This window comes from Eupeodes corollae, chromosome 1 (assembly GCF_945859685.1).
Source record: "Eupeodes corollae chromosome 1, idEupCoro1.1, whole genome shotgun sequence".
NCBI classification, from domain to species: Eukaryota; Metazoa; Arthropoda; class Insecta; order Diptera; family Syrphidae; genus Eupeodes; species Eupeodes corollae.
The window spans coordinates 273020043-273041801 of NC_079147.1; the positions used below are offsets into that span (position 1 = coordinate 273020043).

A 21759-nucleotide genomic window follows, 5' to 3' on the forward strand; every position below is an offset into this window, starting at 1 on the left:
GGCATAAGGGACTTGAAAATAAGGCAAGTTTCTATTATCTGATTGGTCAGGTGCCAACAAATTACTTTTTGTGTTATCACACTCAGGCGTTTTTAAAAAGACGCACTTTATGCCAATAAGTACGAAAGAGAAAGTAGGTGAAATAGAAATACTTTGAAAGTCTCAACCCACAGAGTTGCGGATTCAGGATTGTCTTGGATGGTTTTTGACATTTCTTTTTCTTGCTTTTCTTTGTTTCTTGACCGTGCTTTATTATTGTTTCTTGTGTTTCCAAATAAGCAACAAATATGCTGCTGGACAGTTTGAAGTGAAGCAAAGACCTTAAAACCAAATTAATTTAAATGAAGGAATGGTTTGAATGTTTAACCCGTTGAAACAAAGTGACAGCCAACTTTTCTACTGGTCAAAAGCAGGGCAAACGGTTCTTCATTCACCTTCAAGAAAGTGAAATATCTGAAATCAGATCTATTTTCTCTCCAGATTTTAGTCCAATTTCCTTTTTACTCTTGCTTGGAAATTTAATAAATTATCTATCGCATCAAATGACATTTTGCTTCTTATGCGTGTTTCTCGTTTTGAGTTTTATATAAAAAGTCCACAACCCATTAGATATTTTCACAATTTCCCTTAGTGGATGAGAACAAACAATGAAAGAGAAGTGTCAAAAACACGCAACCGAACATCGAAGTGTAATATTACGAGATTGACGGGATGAGTCTTTAAAAGAAAATGGTGTTTTGTACACAATAATGTTTTTGGTAGTTTTTATACTATGAACTTAAAGTAGAGGTTTGTGAAGTAAAGTTCTGAATTCAAAATTCATGACACATGCAAAACTAACTAGTTGCCTTGGTCAAAATGTACGTTAAGGTAAGTCAGACTTCGTATTCTTAGGTAGCCTGAAAATTCTTTTGAAAAAATATCTTTGGACATTTTCTAGTTCTTCAAACTCGTATATTTTATTACCAAAGCAAAAGCAGTTATTCACTGTAGAGTAAAAGGCTTTAAATTTAGTTTTTACTAAACAAAAATTAGATCACATGCTGTTTAAAGTAACTTTCGTTTTTCCCTTGCATGTTCATAAACATTTAAGTTATACGGACATAAGTATATAACCAAGTTATTTAAATGCATCCACAACTTCGATAATATCGTCGCCAGGAATGCAGTTGCGACAATAACCTGTAGATCGGTTGTAATTTTAGACTTCGAGCTATTTATTTTGAGATATAAACTATCACAGTACTTTTGTAACTTATTGATTTAAAGCTGTAGAGTAAAACGGTTATTTCTGGCATGATAACGAGATTGTCTGGATAAAGAAGGGCATTATTATCAACATCACCTATCGTAATACCTCCTTCATTCTTCATTTGATAAGACGAACTGCTTAACTACCTCAAAGTAACGTCTATCGATGGTTTCGTTTTGACCGATGTTGTAGGTCCTTTTTCTGTTTTGTCCATTGTTGCTGCCTTTGCCTTAATACTTACAAGAGCCTCCTAGACATCACTCTGAGTTCTTCCCATTATGTCAAAGGCCAGCTTCAGGCGACATAAGGGACTTGAAAGTTAGGCAAGTTTCTAGTATCCGATTGGACAGCTGCCAAAAATTTGCCTTCCAATTAAGTCAACTTCATTGGTAGTCAAGAAAAATCTCGCTTACTATCAAGTCAAGTTTACTTCTGTCAAAAAAAAGTTTAATATGTATTTTCTTTATATTTCCTTTTCTTTATGTCTTTGTTGGGCCATTATTTATTTATTTTCTGCACAGCTTTATTCAATGTTTTGTGTCAAGAAGTTACTTGTCAATTTGGGAAAGAAATAAGCAATATTTCCTTACAATACAAAATACAAATCGTAATGGACTTGTAGCTTGACTTATGAATGTGTTATAGTCAATAATGTTTTTGTTAGTATTTGTACTATGAACTCAAAGTAGAGTTCCGAGTTTGAAACGCATGGCACTTGAAAAACTAAATAGTTTCCTTGGTCAAAATTCAGGTTCAAAGGATGAAATTGACTGGAAAGAAATCGCATGACATCGCATCCCCTTGCCTTAAGTCTTTTTTGAAATCGAAAGGTTATGTTAAGCTGTTTCCAACCTTAAGGAACTAGGGCAAATTCTAAGTTCTCCATGGTCATTCTGCACAAACGGACGAGTTTGGCAGGGATGCCAAAACTAGACATGGCGCTTCTCAGAGAAGATTTCGTGAGCGATGTTAAGTAGACTGATGCCTCTATAGTTGGTGCAGTTTGGAGGTCTCTTTTTTCAGTATCGGGCAAACATGCCATTCAACGGACATGCTTTTTTCAGACAATATAAGTTGATGCATGCTCCTAACCAAAGTATCTTCAGCTACTTTTTATGAGTTCGGCATTCAGGCCATCTGCCCCAGCGGTTTTTTTAAACTCCACCTTGGATATGACAATGGGCGTATTCACAAAGCTAGTGACTACGTAGTCAAAATTCAACTAGCTTTCTGAATGCAAAATTGCACTACAAAGCTAGTCAATCCGGAAATGCAATTTTGCATTCAGAAAGCTCAATGAAAAATACAAATATGTAAAAAAAGAAACATTTGTGTTTTCAGAACTTTAAATAGATTTTTTTTCTTTTTAAATTCAATAAAACCAAATAATAAAGGGTGATTTTTTTGATTAGTATTTGACAGATCACGCGGGATTTCATACATGGTGTCAAAGAGAAAGATGCTCAGTATGCTTTGACATTTCATCATGAATAGACTTACTAACGAGCAACGCTTGCAAATCATTGAATTTTATTACCAAAATCAGTGTTCGGTTCGAAATGTGTTTCGCGCTTTACGTCCGATTTATGGTCTACATAATCGACCAAGTGAGCAAACAATTAATGCGATTGTGACCAAGTTTCGCACTCAGTTTACTTTATTGGACATTAAACCAACCACACGAATGCGTACAGTGCGTACAGAAGAGAATATTGCGTCTGTTTCTGAGAGTGTTGCTGAAGACCGTGAAATGTCGATTCGTCGCCGTTCGCAGCAATTGGGTTTGTGTTATTCGACCACATGGAAGATTTTACGCAAAGATCTTGGTGTAAAACCGTATAAAATACAGCTCGTGCAAGAACTGAAGCCGAATGATCTGCCACAACGTCGAATTTTCAGTGAATGGGCCCTAGAAAAGTTGGCAGAAAATCCGCTTTTTTATCGACAAATTTTGTTCAGCGGTGAGGCTCATTTCTGGTTGAATGTAAACGTAAATAAGCAAAATTGCCGCATTTGGAGTAAAGAGCAACCAGAAGCCGTTCAAGAACTGCCCATGCATCCCGAAAAATGCACTGTTTGGTGTGGTTTGTATGCTGGTGGAATCATTGGACCGTATTTTTTCAAAGATGCTGTTGGACGCAACGTTACGGTGAATGGCGATCGCTATCGTTCAATGCTAACAAACTTTTTGTTGCCAAAAATGGAAGAACTGAACTTGGTTGACATGTGGTTTTAACAAGATGGCGCTACATGCTACACAGCTCGCGATTCTATGGCCATTTTGAGGGAAAACTTCGGAGAACAATTCATCTCAAGGAATGGACCGGTAAGATGGCCACCAAGATCATGCGATTTGACGCCTTTAGACTATTTTTTGTGGGGCTACGTCAAGTCTAAAGTCTACACAAATAAGCCAGCAACTATTCCAGCTTTGGAAGACAACATTTCCGAAGAAATTCGGGCTATTCCGGCCGAAATGCTCGAAAAAGTTACCCAAAATTGGACTTTCCGAATGGACCACCTAAGACGCAGCCGCGGTCAACATTTAAATGAAATTATCTTCAAAAAGTAAATGTCATGGACCAATCTAACGTTTCAAATAAAGAATAGATGAGATTTTGCAAATTTTATGCGTTTTTTTTTTTTAAAGTTCTCAAGCTCTTAAAAAATCACCGTTTATAATTGATTTATATTTGTATTTAAATATCGAACGACTGGTCGCATTCACAAAGCTAATGGCTACGTAGTTAAGGGATTCTGATTGGCTTAATCTAACTAAAAAAGTAGTTGAAATTTCCCCTTCGACGTAGTGGAAAAAATTTCGGCTACAAAGTTAGTGGAGAATGATTTTTACTTTTCACAATCAGCTGCTCGGTAAACCACTCAAATTTAATTAAAAATGAAATAAATCGTTCAGTATTTCAATACAAATATAAATAATTCAAATTGTGTCTTAAATTTGATTTTATTGAATTTAAAAACACGAAAGATAAGTTGAAGTTATCAAATCAAAACTGTTTCTTATTTTATATATATCTGCATTTGTCAATAATATGACAGTTCCAGATTTACTAGCTTTGGGTTTGTAGTGTAGTTTTGCATTCACAAAGCTAGTTGAGTTTGGACTACGCAGCCACTAGCTTTGTGAATGCGACCATTGATTTCATTTTGAATTATTGTGTCCTTCGGAGCAACTGATTTACCGCGTTTACAAGGAGAATTGAATCCGAATTGAATCAGGATTTAGCGCCGTATAGACCTGGATCGGATCGAAATAGGATTACTCGATCCGATCCCACTGAAAGAGGTGAATCGAATCGAAAATTTGTTTGTAAACCTGAATCGGGGAATCGAGTTATTGGTGTGTGAGGTCTTGCTTGTGTGCGTGCGATAAGTTTTTTCCATATTGTTTGTTCTAAGCAAAAATACTCCATTTAAATGGAGTATTTTTGATTCTACGCTGAATTTAATTTAGCGCTCGTCTTAGTGTTGAGAGCATTGTTATAAAATTTTAAAGTTATTCACGTAGCAGTACGCACACAAATACAACAAAAATTTCATTTCGATTCCATTTGAATTCGATTCCTCGATTCAGTGCCACCATATACCTGGATCGAAATCTCAATTCGATTCGATTCGATTCCTCGATCTGCTCTTGTAACCAGGGTAATTGTGAAACGTCAAAACCAGTGTGCACTAACTTTGTAGTCGAAATTTTTATATTACGTCTGAGGGGAAATTGCAACTACTTTTGTAGTTAGATTTAGCCAATTAGAATCCGTTGACTACGTAGCCACTAGCTTGGTGAATGCGACCAATCTTTACGTCGTCTAAGTCGGTAAGACGCCTGACATCAGAATTTAGTTCGTCATTTCCGAAATACAGTCGGCAGAAGTGGTCCTTCCATATCCTCAGCACTGACTGCAGTTCCACTATGATGTTTACACTTTCATTTTTGCAGCCTTTGGTTCGAGGTTCAAGTACTTTTGAATTTCGTTTCACCTGCTCATAATACTTTCGAACTTTATTCCTGCTTTTGAACCTCTCACGCTTCTCATGATCTTCTTCTCTTCTTTTCTCTTCTCTTCAGCTCATAGAGCTAGTGAGCAGCTCTCGTTCTTCTGCATTTGCCTGCCGACAATACTCATCAAACTCAGGGTTTTCTTGTTGGTGGCTGCTTAGACGTTGTATCTTCTACCAGCATCTCTCTGTTTTGCCTTGGATCTGGAAACTCCTTGCTACCTTGGCAACAAGAAGCAAGTGGTCCGAATCGGTGTAAGCTTCTCGAAAAGTTCAGACATGCATGATCCTGGAAGCGATTCTAGCGTCCATGGTCAATCCAGTTGAATGTAGATCGATCTCGCACCAAAATCTATGAGACTGAATCCGTTATCGGAGGTGTTGTCGTGCAGGCTGTTTTTCCCTATTATTCCACCAAAGATGTCTTTCATTTATAACTTGGCATTAAAATCGCCCAGGACAATTTTACTATCGTAGCTAGAACATCCTTGGTGTTGTCATCGTTCTCTTCTGGGGATGCCTGTGCGCATATTAGGCTAATGTTGCAGAATTTAGCCTTGATGCGGGTTTTCATAAGGCGCTTGTTAATGCACCTACATCTTAAGACTTGTTGCCTAAATCTGCCTCCAATGACAAAGCCGCATTCAAAAAAGCGTTTGTTGGTTTTCGCAGTAGAAGTTACCATAGTAAATATCACAGTTTTTCATCCTCTTTCTGTCCGCCCCATTCTACTGCATTTCCTGGATGGCGGTGATATCTGCTCTATATCAGTCGACCTTCAAAATGCAGAAAAAGCAATATATCTAAAGTGTTTTGTAAAATAAAAGACTAATGTGGTCACGCCTCGTTGGAGAAGATGTGTTCTACGAATCGGATAAAAGTATCTTATCTTTTATCGCTACTTAAATATTGACACTGAATTCGAGATCAGATTTCAAAAATACCTAAATTAAGCAAAATAATCTTGATCTAATCTTATCTTTCGCAAAGGTACCATCGTTGCCATTACAAATGTTTTTGTTGGTAAGTTCGCTTTGGAACTTTTATTGACCCGTGATAAGAACGAATGAAAATAGATAGCAAAGGAAAAGATAACAGATTAAAAATTCAAAAGTGCTTTTAAAGAAAATTCTCATGTAGATAACAAATCAATTAGACGTACTCCATTCGAGGAAGGAACTCGATAACCATTTTTGATGCAACGCACTTAATTGCTTAAGAGCGTAAATGCCTTCCACTCCATCTAAAGTAATTAAAAACAAAAAACCACAGATTTTAAAATAAATGTCGAAATATGTCTTTAATATGAATATGAATACGGCCACCGATTGTGTTTAAAAGGTTTACATTATAATTTGGGGTTCTGGAACGCTTAAAGCTATACTTTTGTGTGGCAAGACCTGGCCACCATTTATGTAGATTTCATCCTTAACAATCACATCTTCACCCAGAACAGTGGTTCCCTCCAAACGAACCCATTTCCCAACGATTGATCGCCAACCCACAATGCACGAATCCAGCCAAGAATGCGACTTCACTATTGCACCTTTCAGAATTGTCGATCGCTTAATGCACACACCATCTTCGATTTCTACATCGGGTCCTATTGTGACATTCGGCCCAATGCGACATCCCGATCCAATTTTCGCAGATGGATCAATTAGAACATTGCCAACTATCGATGATCCCGTATAGAGTGCTGATGGCTGCTTTTGACGTAACGAAGCCAAAAACAAGCACATCCCGGACAGGAAGTCTTTGGGTTGTCCGATGTCCATCCAGAAGCCAGCAAGCTCCATGGCATACAGTTGACTTTCGGCTGCCATAACCGGGAAGACTTCTTTCTCGATTGACGTCGGCTTGATTTCTATTCTATTTAGGATCGACGGATTGAATATGTATATTCCGGCGTTAATTTTATTGCTCACGAATTCTTGAGGTTTTTCAATGAAACTATTTATGCGACATGTTTCATCATACAGCACGACTCCATACTTTGACGGTTCTTCGACTTTTGTGACAACGATTGTTCCTTCTTTACCGTGAGCACGATGAAATGTTTCAAGTTGCTTAAATGGAAAATCACATATGACATCGGAATTCAACACGAAAAATGGATCATCACTTGCGCTGAGGGCATCCTTTGCCAGAGCCAATGGACCGGCAGTGCCCAAAGGTTCTGTTTCGTGTGAAAATCTCAGATTTATACCCAATTTTTCAGCTTCCTTCCTCAGTTCACATTCCATTTGGTCAGCACGATATGACACGGCCAATATGACCTCTGACACACCCGCATTTATCAGAGCCTCAAGTTGATGCAAGAGAATCGGCTTATTGGCAAATTCCACTAAAGGTTTTGGAATGCTTAGGGTTAAAGGCCTCAATCTGGTTCCATAGCCACCAACTAATATCAGGGCTCGGGTTCCTTTTGTTTTTAAATGCGAATTAGAATCGGTTTCAGTCATTTCTTTAATAGAAGTTTTGAGGAAATGAAAATATTATTCGGAACTGAAGAAACAACACAAAACACGGTGCAGTGACACGACTTCAAAAACTCAAGATTTTGTTTTTGTTTAGCTTATCTAATCTGGTAAACACTCGAATGATGAGTCAAATTTGATTAGAGTAATTAATTGTACTAGATTTGTTTGGATGTGTCAGATTTTGTGAAATAGACGCGTCCCACGCAAAAAAAGTTTATTACCGTCAGATCTTCATTTTTATGTGGGACATCGGATTTTTGTTGGAAATTTCTGAAATGTTATTATAATCGATAAATATGTGTATCATAGAGGAAATATATTATCTAGAGTCCCGACCGGTACCCGTCCTACCTGAAACACCCTCAAATTTTATTCGAGGTGAACTCTCTCAAATTCCCTATCGGTGAATACATGTGAGTGGTGAAAAAAAGCAAAATGGGGGATTTCCCTTATAAGGAAATGTATGGAAATTTTGTGACCTGTCAAAAATTACAATCAATTTTGCAAAACAAAACAATGGGTTTCGGATTTTAAGAGTAAGTATTTGTTAATTGTTTTGATTTTTAATAAAATTTGATATTTTTCAGACCAAAAATCTTTATAATGAAGAGAGGATATACAAGTTCACTTAATTAAATAAAAAGTAAGTCAAATTGAAGTGAAGGAGGTACAACAATAATCGATTTATTTTATGTTTACTATAATGCAGGAAGCATTTTCCTTGAAGAAATCTGGGAGACAAAGCAACAAGGTGCTGATTTGCAGGCAAGTTTTGTGTATATTATATTTCTCTTAAAAAATAATATTAATGTTTTTAACGACAGATACAGATTGTGTTCTCAATGTCCATAGCTGCCGCAGGTGTTTACGGTGGAGGTGTCGCCATCAAAAACCATCAGCAAAAACACCACCAAGTCAATGATACAAGTACAAGAAGAAGTTTTGCCATGCAATAGTCGACCGCTAACGCCCTTTTCGATCAATTTCGTAAGTACGTATCGAAACAGTCATATCGTTGCCAACTAGCTTAATCCTCATCTTCTAGGTGTAAAGAGTACTACCAGAGACGCAAGAAAAGCAAGAATACAATCCAAAAAGTTTCAGCCTTGACTGTAAATTAAGTGAATTCAATTCAAACACTAAGGATTGCACTGGCTTAACGGTGGCAATCATTCGGAGGCAAATGGGCTGGCCTGACAAGAATCCCCTTTAAGTTAAACAAATTCAGATCAGTCTCTCGGCGACTACTGACGATGTCGGCGAGTTGAATCCATCGTTTTTCACACAGAAAATCAACATCAAAAACAGTAAGTCAACTTCCAATTGAGATTTCCTTATATAATGAAAATTAATTTGTTAATAGTCAAGAAAATTCAGCAGCGTCATGGCCAACCTGCCTATTAACCAACCCATCTCTATTCGCAGTGGAAGTGTTTGTGGATCAAGCGATCTCTGCGTGTCAACAATGCGAACACAATGTCATTAGGCCGGAGTACCAACCTGGACCTGGAGATCACTGTAACTGCGATGCAGCGGCTACTGCAGCCGCTGAGGCTGACACCGCCTGGAAGAGGTAGGTGATACGAATGCCGGTTGAGAAGGAAATTGTTGGAACAGTATAGTACCTCCTCAATGACGGGAGTCGCAAGTCATTGGTAAGCCATAAAAAATAAATTATAAATAAATTAAATACAAAACAATCTCAGCAGTTTTGTATTTACTACTTTAGAAATCCCTGTAATTTTAAGAAACTTGAAGACTAACGAAATGAATCTGAATTCCATGTTTAGAATTAACTGGAAACGGCACAAGAATGCCCCTACAAACTGCCCTTATGATGTTCCAAGAGTTGATGCGCAAATGGTCGCGAGCCGGCAACCTTCATATAGTGAAAATATCGGATTGGAATTTGTCAACCCAAACGACTACTTCACAGTAAGTTTCACATTAACAACAAAACAAAAGCACTAGTTGATGTTTTTTTTTCAGCTACAAATCAAAGCGAAGCTAAGAAGTCGATATGCCGTTCAGTTGGTTCGACGATATCTTCGAATCTCATCCATGATACGTCGTTGCGTATCTAGTTTTTAAATTAAGTTATATTTTTTTAAAAATTGTTTGTAATTGAGTATATTTTTTGTTTTTAAAATTCAATTCCATTATAGATTATAGGTTTTATTTAAAATGTATATTACAGCTAGGTTCCTAAATTTATTTCTATGTATATCTAGAAAATAATCTTTTTTTGCAAACAACTTGTTTATTTATTTTGAGCTATAGTGTAATTTTGTATATATTGTATATTCTACTGTTTCTTTGCTGACTAGGATTATTTTTATTCAAAATTATTTATGATTTGCTTTACTTTAATAATAAAGGAATTTGTTTTGAATTTAAAGATGTTGGTGCTTTTTGCTTCAGGGGTTGAATTCGGTTGAATCAAGTGAATTTTGAAGAATATACAAATGGTAATGTACAAATTTTAAATAGTTCGTTTGAGATAATTTTTGATGCTGATTACGAATCTAAACTTCGATTTTAGCTGCATGTGCTCAAACTGAAGAACACCATTTCTCAACATTATTTTTTTATTTATTCAATGTACTACAAGATGAAAAGTACAAATTTAAGCGAAATATTAAAAAAATATTGTAGATTTGGAAATCATCACATTTTTTTTTGGAAAAAAAAAACTACTTCATGAATTTAGTGAGCCTAAAAAAGCCTTAAATGTATGTATATTATGTCACTAATTATAAATTTGAGTACCGAATGGAATTTAAAAACATATTTGAATTAATTTCATAGTATTTAAAAAAATATATAAACATGATTAACAAACCAGGAAGTCTACATGTTTAATGATTCAAATTATTTTTTTTTTTTATAAAAAAAAAGAATACAATATTATTATTAATGAAAACAAATTGTTTTTATCCATATGCTCATCATTGCCAACAAAAAGGAGACATTTAACATTTTGAACTAATAGATAGAAATGGTATGTGATGTTAGTGCTGATGAGTTAGTGTGATGTTAGTGCGAAGTTTTGAGTTCGCTATTGCTTGATATAGAACCCTCCAGCGGTGATGATTCTCATCGTATCAGCTGAAAGAAGTATTTTAATTCTAAAATAAATTACCTCAAGCTAAAACATAACACTTTTCACTTACTCTCTGTTGTAAATCATTAAGCTTTTAGTGCCAGATCAAGATTGGATAGTCCAGGCTCTGGAAAAATCTTAACGATAGGATTTAATTGTAATTCAGTTCACCTAGTCCTTCAAAATTTGCCTTGTAGAGCGCTTCTGTGACTTTTTCGGCTTGTTTTAGACCCGCCTCTGAAATGAAAAAAAACTTAAAAAACTAAAAGAAGTGATTTATTTGTTATTAAAAATCACCTCAATGGACTAGAAGCGTCACATCTTCAGCTAGAATCGTTTGTGATTTTTTGTGTTGTTAAATGAGAAATGCAATTTCTTCCAGTGGGATAAAACAACTTGAACAACGTGAACAACTTGAGAAGATTCTCGACTTCAGAATCTGGCATTTTCAAAAAGAATTGATAAAGAGAAAAAGGCGACGTTTTTTCTTCGTCCAGCCAAATACCATCGCCAGCAGATTTTCCGAACTTGTCTCCTTCTTCGTTGGTAACAAGAGGCAGAATTGAATTAAAGATATTGACGCATTGAAAGCAATAAATCATGAATGAAGGAAGGTATTTCAATTGAATTCCAGAGACCTACAATTTAAATTAGAAAAAGCGAAAATTAAGATAGTTCTTATTTTATTATTTATAATCACATCCTCACCAACTACATCACAGAGTTCGCCAAAAAATGTAAAAGGAAGGTATTCAAATGTGCATTTCTGCAAAAAAGAACATAGTGAATCAGATTAATTGTCCAATCCTCGGTGGTAGGTACTGTCTTGAAAAACTGACTGTAGATTAAATTAACTATTGTTCACATGATCAGGAAGGACTTGCATACATTGCGATCTTTCGCCTATCCGTAGCTGGCTGAAAGAAGTGCTTTGCATTGCAAAGATGGTGGCACATTACGTGAATGTGCTACTGCTTTCACACGCTGCAATTAATTCAACTTGTATTTGTATTTGGCTTGGCTATAAATGACCACCAAGTAAAGAGATTCCTCAACTTTATAACAACTCTCGACTTGTATATCCATCTCGTCAAATGAAGCATGTCAGATAGGTTGCAAAGCGAAGCTTTTCAGACTTCTGCGACATCGATCCCTTCGCTGTAATCGGCCCTTCTCATTCCTACAGGGTTAACAATGAGGATATAAGCCATCAGAATAGAGCGATTTGATCGCCAGTCTTGTTGAGCAGTGTAATTTTTTTACTAAAAAACAAAACAAAACAATATTCATATAATTTGAGTTAAAAATTAATATGAACACATTTCCCTTCAATTTGTACCTATTCACTCCACAATAAATATGTCGGCGTTGCTGGCTCCCTAAGCGGGGCTTCCACTTCCACTTTTCTTGTTGCAACGTAATCCTTGGTTTCTTCTTTATCTGAGGATTAAATTAAATTCAATATATATTTTTATTTCAATAAATTAATATTTTGTTTTACCTTCATTTGCTTTATTGATACTGAATTTTGGTTTGTTTACATTTTCGTAGAATTGTCAAAATACTCACCTCGCTATTGATCTGTCAAAACTTGACATAACTCAAATTGGGATACGTTCGCATTACAGTTCTAGGGTGCGCTTATACTTTCAGCACGATTTTTTCTGTTTTTAGCGAAATTTTTCATAAAATACTTAGAATTTGTGTGCCAAAAGCATTCAAATATTATTTTTAGCACAGTTTTCACTAAAAAGAAGTTGTAAAATTCATTTTTCTAAAAATATTGCATTCATTTTTCAATTTTTGAATTCAACGGATTTCTTTTTTGAACGTCTGAGTTCACCTCATATTGTTTTCCCCCGTAATTGTGCAAACTTCACCAAAAGCCCATAACTACTACATAGAATCTGGATTTTCCCATAAGAAATGCACGGGAGAACTAACACATGCTTATGCTAACGGGCAAAATTCTCTAAATTTAGTTTGTAGGCCGAAAGAGAGCAAACCCATTAAGTCGGGACTCTAGATAATATATTTCCTCTATGATGTGTATGGTGAGTGGCAAATACAAAAAATACTGTTTTTCTATAACTCTAGTGAGCGTCAGTGTTGCAACCTTAGCTTAAACACGAAACTATGAGTTACGGCTTCGAGTGTTACAAAAAATTATTCAATAATTTATTAACTTTCCATAGGAAGTTATTGTAATGGGTCCGATTTGGCGAATTGAAAATGTTGACATTTCTCGACGTTTCAAGGTCACTAGATTCGAAATAAAAGATTTTTAGAAAGATGTCTATGCGTGCGTCCGTACATTCGCGACGTTTTTTCCGTTGTTTATAGCTCAAAAACCAGAAGAGATATCGACTTAGAATAAATTTTGTTATACAGGTAATAAAGCAGAAAGATGCAGAAAGGGTTGGTTTTTTTACCATATCAGTTTTAAAAAAAGTGCACATTTTTATTACACCTAAATATCTCACAAACCAATGACGCTGGAGACTTGAATTAAATTTTATATTATATATTGTAACGTTACATCAAACAAAAACGAAAAATAACATTTTTAACATCTGGTATAATCTTGAGAAAATCAAATTGACAATTTTTTTGTACAAAATGAAAACAGTACTCAAAGTTGATAAACATTGATTTTCGACTCAAATATCTTTTCAAAAATTAAAGATTATTGATGCTAACTAATTTTAACATCAACAAACATCTTTTCAAAAAATTGAGCTTATGGCTTCCAACTAATTTTAACTTACAAGAAATATTGTTCTCAAAAAACGGACAAATTTTGAGAAAAGTTGAGTCGACATTTTCTTACAAAAAATAAAAACGTAAAATAAAAAAAAATTAATAAAAAATGTTTTTCGCCGTAAATATCTTTCTATAACACGAAAACCTACAAACTTTTAAGCAAGACAAATCGACAGACGGTATGGGAAGTTATCAGTGTGGGTCGCATACCAGGCTCTTTTTATATTGGTTTTAAGACGTTTCGTTTGCTCATTGACATACTATAGATATGGGCTGCTAGTCGATTTACATTCCCATTCAGAATCTCCCCTAAAATTGATTCCGTCTTTTACATTATGCTTCTTCCCTTGAAGATTTGGTGGAAAAAATAATATCTAACTTTAAAAAATTAATCAACTAATTAGTCAGATATCGTCTCTGGGGTTTCTGCCTGGAATATCTATTCTATATGAAGATTTACATTCTTCTATCACACCAAATTGAAAAAAAAAAAAAACAAATACAAAAATTGAAAGTCTAAAAATAATTTATTGAGCTGCATTTTTAATTATTTATTATTTTGTCTCCGACATTTGATGAGCAAAAATTATCAGCTTTCCAATTTTATCACCATTTCCAGTGATTTTCATACCATATTGTTGAATTTCACAAAATTTTCCAAGTGACAGAACCCCGATGAGACGATAAATTTTGTTGGCTATTGGTTCAGAACATAGTACTCGTGGCATGATGGTACTGCGTAGGGCTGTCATGCTAGAGACCTTGGGTTTAACCGCGGCCTGTGCCACCTAAAGTTTTTCACGGGTGCTGCATCTAGCAACGAATTGGCAAATCCTCCATGAGTAATTCTTGTCAAGCAAAGTGCTTTCTCAAATTAGACGTTCAGAATCGGCATACAAACTGTAAGTCCCTTCCATTCCTGAAATTAAACACACAAGCACCTATTTGAAGGTATTGCATTTTTTTTCGTTGCTCACAAATAAATATTAACATTATTATTCATAAACGCATTATTATTAGAATGTTTTTAAAAATAAAAAAATTGGTATTTATAAAACGTATACGACGTCGAACAGGACCGTTATAAGCTAACCGCCTTTGGAGGTTGAATAGTGCCTACACACAATTGTTTTAGTATCCTTTGTAAATGCGTTTTGACTTGTATGTTTTTTGGTATAAATTTACCAAATTGTTAAAATTATTAATTAGAAATTTTATTTTACTATAATTTCTTACCTTGAAATCTTAAATGTTTATCTGCTTTTTGTGAACTGATAAAAATTGTGTTTAGTTTTTGAAATGCTATCCCAATTTATGTACCCAACTCATTCAATAAGGTATCTTATCCACCCATCAAGAGGATACCCTATCTAACACGAGATTGAACGTAGCCATTACAGATCTTGTATTAATGAAACTCGAGGGCGACAACAGAGGAGGCCACATTCCAATGGATCTGCTGGTTACAAAGGTGGCTCTACTGCTCTAGGTGCTATGGAGGCCATGACCTTCCACACAGGGAGAGTATTTTTGTAATTTTCTTATGAATTTGCTGGAATCGCTTTGCGTTATTGTGACCTTCCTTGTATTTTAAATTATTTTAGTATTATATTGTTTTTAGCGGTTTCTACTGCATGGCTAAAAGTTGGACTTTTAACTGAGGATTAGACCAGGAACACGCTATGACCTATGAATAACTTATGCGTGTCTTTTTCAATCACGCTGCGGGAATGCATCAAATTTTTAGTACCTAATGGGAGAACTAGGGGAGTCATATAAGTCAGTTTAATGGCCTATTGAATCTTGAGGCTTCCTCCTAAGCTCAATGGAACGAGCTTGAGTCCCTTATGAAACGTGAGAGGCTGATTATACCGATATGATTAAGATCGTTAAGATCGTTAAAGAAGAATTCTCCTAGGTAATTCTTGCGTTTTCGGAGCAGTGCAGGGCATGTGCAGAGAAGATGAAGACCGTTTCTTCTTCTAACTCGTCCATCGCCATCTCCATTAGAGATGATCGACAGTTTTGGACTGTTATAGAGTTTGTAGAGACAAAGTCCAGAGATTTGATACCGGCCTGAATATCTGAGAAAATACGGATATCAGATGCTGATGTCACGTTTTCTTTAAGCCTGGCAAGACTTCTTTTATCGCCAAAAGTTCCGCCTGGAACACGCTTCAATGATTGGGAAGGCAGAATGAGAGACTTAATTTCAGTCGTTCAGAGTACACACCTCCACCAACTCCTTTTTTTGTATTTGAACCATCTGTATAAAAATGGTTTCCAGGAATGTCCTATCAGATCTGGGAGGTATAGAAATCTGGAAATTTCTGTAGAATTGCATTTGGACGATGGTTTAGTCGGTGTGCTTTCGAATTGATTCCAAATACCTAAGAATTACGGAGTGGCCAATGTTGTTGTTGTTGGCTGAACCATACTGCCACACACTAGGTTTCAGAGAAGAGGGGATAGAACACCACAGTGCGGTGTCCCTCTACTAACGAATCGTCTACCAGAAGAGTTGTTTTGAGTTAATTATTCTGCTAGTAAGCATTAAATGAATTAACTCCCGAAGCGAAGAGATGTTAGTGCAGAATATGTGATTGCAGATGTGTCCACGTTGTTAAAGGCACCTTCGATAACAAGAAAAGCAGCAAAAGTGAAAAAATTATGATGGAGGGAATAATCGATGGTGCGTACTAAGGTGTGTAACGCTGTTTTCACCGATTTACCTTTACAGTAGGCATGTTGAGACGAAGACAGAAGTCTTGTATCGATACGTACCCTTAAATAGATATCAATCAATCTTTCCAGGGTCTTAAGAAGGAATGATGATAGACTTATATGTCGTAGATCTTTAGGATTGACTTGGGAGCATTTACCTGCTTTGGGTATAAAAACAAATTTAACTTCTCTCCATGCCGAGGGAACATGGACCAGGTTAAGACAGCTGGTAAAAATTGCCTCAAGGATTGGTGCAATTATATCAAAAGTCTTTTGTAATGCGGCTGGTATTATTCCATCTGGTCCCGCAGCTTTAAATGGTTTGAAGCTGTTAAGAGCCCATTGTAGCTTATCCTTTGTGATCAGACCTTGTGGATATATTGTATTTGAACCTGAACGTATAAAACTGTTGCAAGTTTCGGTAAGAGAACTACCAGGAAAGTGAGTGTCCAATAGTAAGTTCAGCGATTCATTACTTGAATTTGTTCAGGAGCCGTCTGTATTTTCCAAGCAGCTTGGAATAGCTGGACTAGTTGAAAGAATTTTCCGTAACCTAGAGGCTTCAGAAGTTTTTTCTATCATGCCACAGAAGGATCGCCAAGAAGATCGCTTGGATTTCCTTAGTGCCTTCTCGTAGATTGTTAGGGATTCTTTTGTAGGAGTCCCAATGAGAGGCTAGTCTTGCAGCTTTGGCTCGGTTGAAAAGTTTCCTGCATTCCTTCCTGAGCGAGTCAAGCTCTGAGGCCCACCATTGTGGTTTCCTCTTTCCTCTTACGTGTATAAGTGGACAAGAAATTTCTAGCGATCTGTTCATAGCTGAGGCAAGGTCATTGACTTTCTTCTCAAGTTCATTAGCGTTAGAGGAAGGACTAGATAGTCCAGGTTCTAGTAAACTCTGTAATGAGTTCCTGTATGAAGCCTAATCAGTTTTCCGATAGTTTCGAAAAGTCAATGGACTCGGGTTATCATCCACATTTATATTGAACTGGATATAGCTATGATCAGATATACTGGATACTTTCCAGTCCAAGATCATATGGTGTATAGTATTTGTCGTGTATGTCGGGAAAATTGGGACCGTGTAAAATTGGACTGGGTCTGAAACAATTGTCCCGTGTATGTTCTTTCCACCTCAAAAGTCTTAATACGAAAAAATCTCACAATTACCTCAATTTTGCAAATCAAAAGGAAATTACGAATTATGATTTTAATACTTTCGACTTTTAAACGAAAAGTGACATTTAGTGAACTATCAAAAATTCAATTTTTACCCTGTATTTTCTGTTGCAACTGGTTTGGGTACAAAATCGAAATTGTTGTAAAATTTCACTGCGTCTATTTTGTTTCTGTAATGTTGTAAAACTTTGCACTTCAGTAGTTATACAATAATACTAGACCTACATATTGCATTGAATTGGGAATTTTGGCTGAACCTATAGAAGGGTTAGTATTGTTAAGAAAAGATGACATCAACGCAAAGTTATTTACTAGTAGCCCATATCTAATAGATCGATTATATACGCAATGGACGATTTAAAAGTTTTTTCTTTACTCTCATTTTTAGAAATCCCCACAACTGGGAAATTTGGAATAATTAACAAATTCAAGAGGAAGGGGGTTGTAAAACATATAATTCGCTAACAGGACGATTTAAATTTAAAGTAATTTAAGTGGTGGATAATTTTTGATTTTACATATTATAAAGTTTGGTATTTGCTATGAAGTGTGAAAAATATAAACATTCATTCAAAAGTCTGCCAAGATTTACTGCATATGATTCATTTGAAATAATCTTAAACACCTTTTACGCACATTTTAGGTTGTTTCTCGGCCATAACATGAATAATCTTGGTTTCTAAAGAACGGGGATTGTTTGCGTAAACAAGGTTTATTCCTAGCTCCATTAAATAATCGTCTTACGATATCAAATTGTATGATTCTGGTGGCCAACTTACGTCTATAAAACGTGAAGTAATTAGATCAGGTCGCACCATAATTGAAAGTGTTGTGTGGCTCGTTCTACGTCTCGTGTTGGAAACAAATCGTGACCTATATTCATTGGTACATAATTGAGTATATTAGAATATATTGAAAATTAATATGTACATTCGGAATATCAGCAACACTTGAACTTGCAGCTGCCATTATTTCAACTGAACACTCATTACCACAATGTATAGGCTTTAAGACATCACTTAATCTTCCACTCTCTTTTTTTAACTGCTTCACAATTTCACTATGACCACCATAAACATCGCATAATCGGCGAGAAGTGTCTACTTTTGAGCCATTATTTTCATTATAAGTTTTATTTATTTTAAAAGGCAGGCATTCAGATTTAATTAATATTATGAAACTTTAACTGACAACTGAGTTTGACAAGTGTCACAAAGCAGTATATAATAGTTGTTTTGGCATTTTCTACCTCGTACCTGATAACAAAATGTGGAATCTTTGCTTCCAGGCGCCAAAGCATCTTTCCACGGTGTTACGGGTGGCTATGTGAGATATATTGTATCTTATTTCAGCAAACGGGGTCGAAGAGGATATTAGTACATGGGTAACCACCATCCCCAAGCAGATGACCATTGAACTGAACATCAAATCTTTGTTTAATTTTGTTTTCCATAAAAATTCGTGAGTCATGAGTGCTGCCTCTCGAGCGGCCAACAAAGTCATTAATTTTTAGGGATGCGTTGCATACTACTTGGTTATTCTGCGAGTAGTACCCTTTTCTGTTATATCGTCTTGAATCTATAAACAGATCATAAAAGGTACGGATTTCGAATTGGTGTGAAAATTTAGTGCAAACTTACCTCTTTCCGTCCTCATTATCTTATTGTAGCTATTACTTGGATATCTATTAGGATATGGCCTTCTCTATTGTCGCTGCTGAGGTCCAAACGTATAATTCTAATTATTTATTGGATATTCTCTTTCGAAAATCCATATTTTTTTTAATTCTTCGTTTCTTAGGCTCATTATGTATCAGCATATTTGGGCCACGACCACCAGGGTCCACTGCCTGGTACCATTCTTGAGAAGACGGTCGCTGAATCAACAAGACAGAAAACAAACCTAATTATCGGTTGTGATGCCAATGCGCACCATACTACATGGGGTAGTACCGATAGAAATAACAGAGGTGAGTCTCTTTTTGATTATATTCTAACAAGTAATCTGGTAGTAAGTAATGTAGATAGTGAACCAACCTTCGTCACAAAAAATCGCCAAGAAGTTTTAGATTTGACTCTTGTCTCGTTAAATCTCTCAAATAAAATATTGAATTGGAGAGTATCATAGGAGAATTCGTTCTCCGATCATAAATACATCCAATTCAATTTTGTTGAAGGGACCCCAAAACCGATCCAATTCCGGAATTAAAGAAAAACAGATTGGCCAAAATATAGGGCGACTCTGAAAAATCTGATTAAACCAGAACTTTCGGATCCACCCTTCTGCGCTCTTGAACTCGATCAAAAGGTCGATGAGCGAACAGCAGCCCTCTATAAAGCCATGGAAACTGCCTGCCCCTTCACTACAGTGCGGGGAAAGAAGAAACCATATTGGTGGAGTGCTGAACTAGATATACTCAGGAAAGGTTGTAGAAGGCTTTTCAATCGAGCAAAAAAGACTAGACATCCCCAAGATTGGGACTCCTATAAAGAATTCCTCAAAAACTATAAACTAGAATTGAGAATAGCCAAAAGATCCTCATGGAGATCCTTCTGTAACTCCATAGAAGAATCCTCGTAGGCATCAAGGATAAGGAAGATTCTCTCGACAAATCCAACAATGCCTAGTTGTCTTAAAAACTCAGATGGTACATGGACAAACTCTTGCGAAGAAACGCTAAACCTGCTATTAGACACCCACTTTCTGGATAGCTCCCAATCCGTTAATACAACAAACGGTCCTGGGTCGGGTATTAACTTAATTTTTCCTCAAGGTCTGGTTACAAAAGAAAAATTGACATGGGCTCTGAATAGTTTCAAACCTTACAAATCTCCAGGTCCAGATCAAATCGTACCAGCTGAGCTACAATATACCATTGATATACCTTCGCCCATCATTAAGATGATCTTCAAAAGTTGTATAAATCTGGAGAGATGTAAAGGTAGTTTTCATTCCCAAGGCGGGCAAATGCTCGCATGTCAACCCTAAGGACCTAAGACCTATTAGCCTATCATCTTTCATTCTCAAAGCTCTGGAACGATTGATCGATATCCATATACGTAACAACATTGAGAAGAGACTATCAATGTCTCAGCATGCTTACTGCAAAAGGAAATCGGTAGAAACAGCCTTGCACACTCTGGTAAGAACTATCGAATACTCCCTAGATAAAAAGGAATACACTATGGTGGCCTTCTTGGATATTAAGGACGCTTTCAACAACGTTGACACATCCGCTATCACTTCTGCTATGACGACCTTAAACGTCGAATACTCAATCTGTGAGTTGATTAATCTAATGCTAAAAAGCAGGATCATCAACTCCAGTTTGGGAGATTTTTGCACAAAAAGGTCTGTCAGTAGAGGCACTCCGCAAGGTGGTGTTTTGTCCCCTCTCCTATGGAACATAGTGGTTAACGAACTACTAATATCCCTTGAGAGGGAATGCTACAGAGTGGTTGCGTAAGCCGATGATGTTGCTATCGCCGTCACAGGGGAACATCCTCATACACTGAGAGACCTCCTCCAAAATGCACTCAATATGCTCACTAGATGGGCTGATCACTGCGGACTTAGTATTAATCCTCAAAAAACAGACCTCGTCCTTTTCACACGGAAATACAAGATCCCAGTAATTGTACCTCCTTCAATAAAAGGTATACCACTAATTTTTACCAATGAAGCCAAATACCTTGGTCTGATATTGGCCAAAAAATTAAGTTGGAAATCCAATATACAGGAAAGAGTTAAAAAAGCTACAGTAGCTCTTTTCCTTTGCAAGAAAGCTATAGGAAGCAAATGGGGTTTTCAACCTCGCATAACCTACTGGCTATACACATCGGTCAAAAGAGCAATACCTATGTACGGGGTTGCAGTATGGTGGACTGCACTGGAGAAAGTCACATACTACGACAAACTCAGCAGAGTCCAACGCACTGCATGTATCTTATCTGCATAAGCGGGGCATTGAGAACCACACCCTCAGCAGCGTTAGACACTCTCCTCCATCTGACACCCCTCGACATATTCAGTAAACAAGTGGCAGCGAGTACAGCTATAAGACTCAACGCCTCATCTCAATTGACCATCAGCAATGTGGGGCACTTTATCATTTTAAACTTCTTTGGTTCTATACCAAAGAACATAAACGACACTATTTCAAAACCCCAATTTGGAAAAAACTTCCAGGTATCCATTCCATCCAGAGATGAATAGGAAGGCAAAAAACTCCTGGATAA

At 36.4% G+C, this 21759-nt stretch overlaps 2 protein-coding genes and 1 long non-coding RNA gene across 9 annotated transcripts; 1 reads left to right on the forward strand and 2 right to left on the reverse strand.

The window, feature by feature from the left end:
* Positions 1-6545: 6545 nt before the first annotated feature.
* Positions 6546-7868, reverse strand: LOC129942009 (mannose-1-phosphate guanyltransferase beta). The gene has a single exon (XM_056050801.1). It carries the CDS (start codon positions 7735-7737, stop codon positions 6616-6618), a length of 1122 nt encoding a protein of 373 aa, XP_055906776.1. The 5' UTR covers positions 7738-7868; the 3' UTR covers positions 6546-6615.
* A 597-nt stretch (positions 7869-8465) lies between these two features.
* Positions 8466-10562, forward strand: LOC129942449 (uncharacterized). 7 transcript variants are annotated; one of them, XM_056051378.1, is made up of 5 exons: positions 8466-8524; positions 8580-9062; positions 9181-9328; positions 9546-9690; positions 9745-10562. In XM_056051378.1, coding segments are annotated over exons 2-5 (396 nt in total). In that variant the 5' UTR covers positions 8466-8524; positions 8580-9061; the 3' UTR covers positions 9847-10562. The 7 variants fall into 7 exon arrangements, 3 of the variants coding, with proteins under 3 accessions (XP_055907353.1, XP_055907352.1, XP_055907354.1); XM_056051377.1 differs by lacking the exon at positions 8466-8524 and having other exon boundaries at positions 8580-8746; positions 8801-9062; XM_056051379.1 differs by lacking the exon at positions 8466-8524 and having other exon boundaries at positions 8580-8742; positions 8801-9062.
* On the reverse strand, positions 9915-12119 carry LOC129942450 (uncharacterized). Its single transcript, XR_008781034.1, has 4 exons — positions 11567-12119; positions 11156-11496; positions 10929-11095; positions 9915-10863 (listed from the first exon to the last, which is right to left on the reverse strand). It is a non-coding gene; the product is annotated as an uncharacterized LOC129942450 (long non-coding RNA).
* Between the last annotated feature and the right edge of the window lie 9640 nt (positions 12120-21759).

Coding starts and splice junctions, on each gene's coding strand:
- LOC129942449 (XM_056051378.1), top strand. Junction 9,329..9,545: donor GCTGACACCGCCTGGAAGAG/GTAGGTGATACG, acceptor TTCCATGTTTAG/AATTAACTGGAAACGGCACA. Junction 9,691..9,744: donor ACCCAAACGACTACTTCACA/GTAAGTTTCACA, acceptor TTTTTTTTTCAG/CTACAAATCAAAGCGAAGCT.
- LOC129942009 (XM_056050801.1), bottom strand. CDS start 7,737: ATGACTGAAACCGATTCTAATTCGCATTTAAAAACAAAAGGAACCCGA.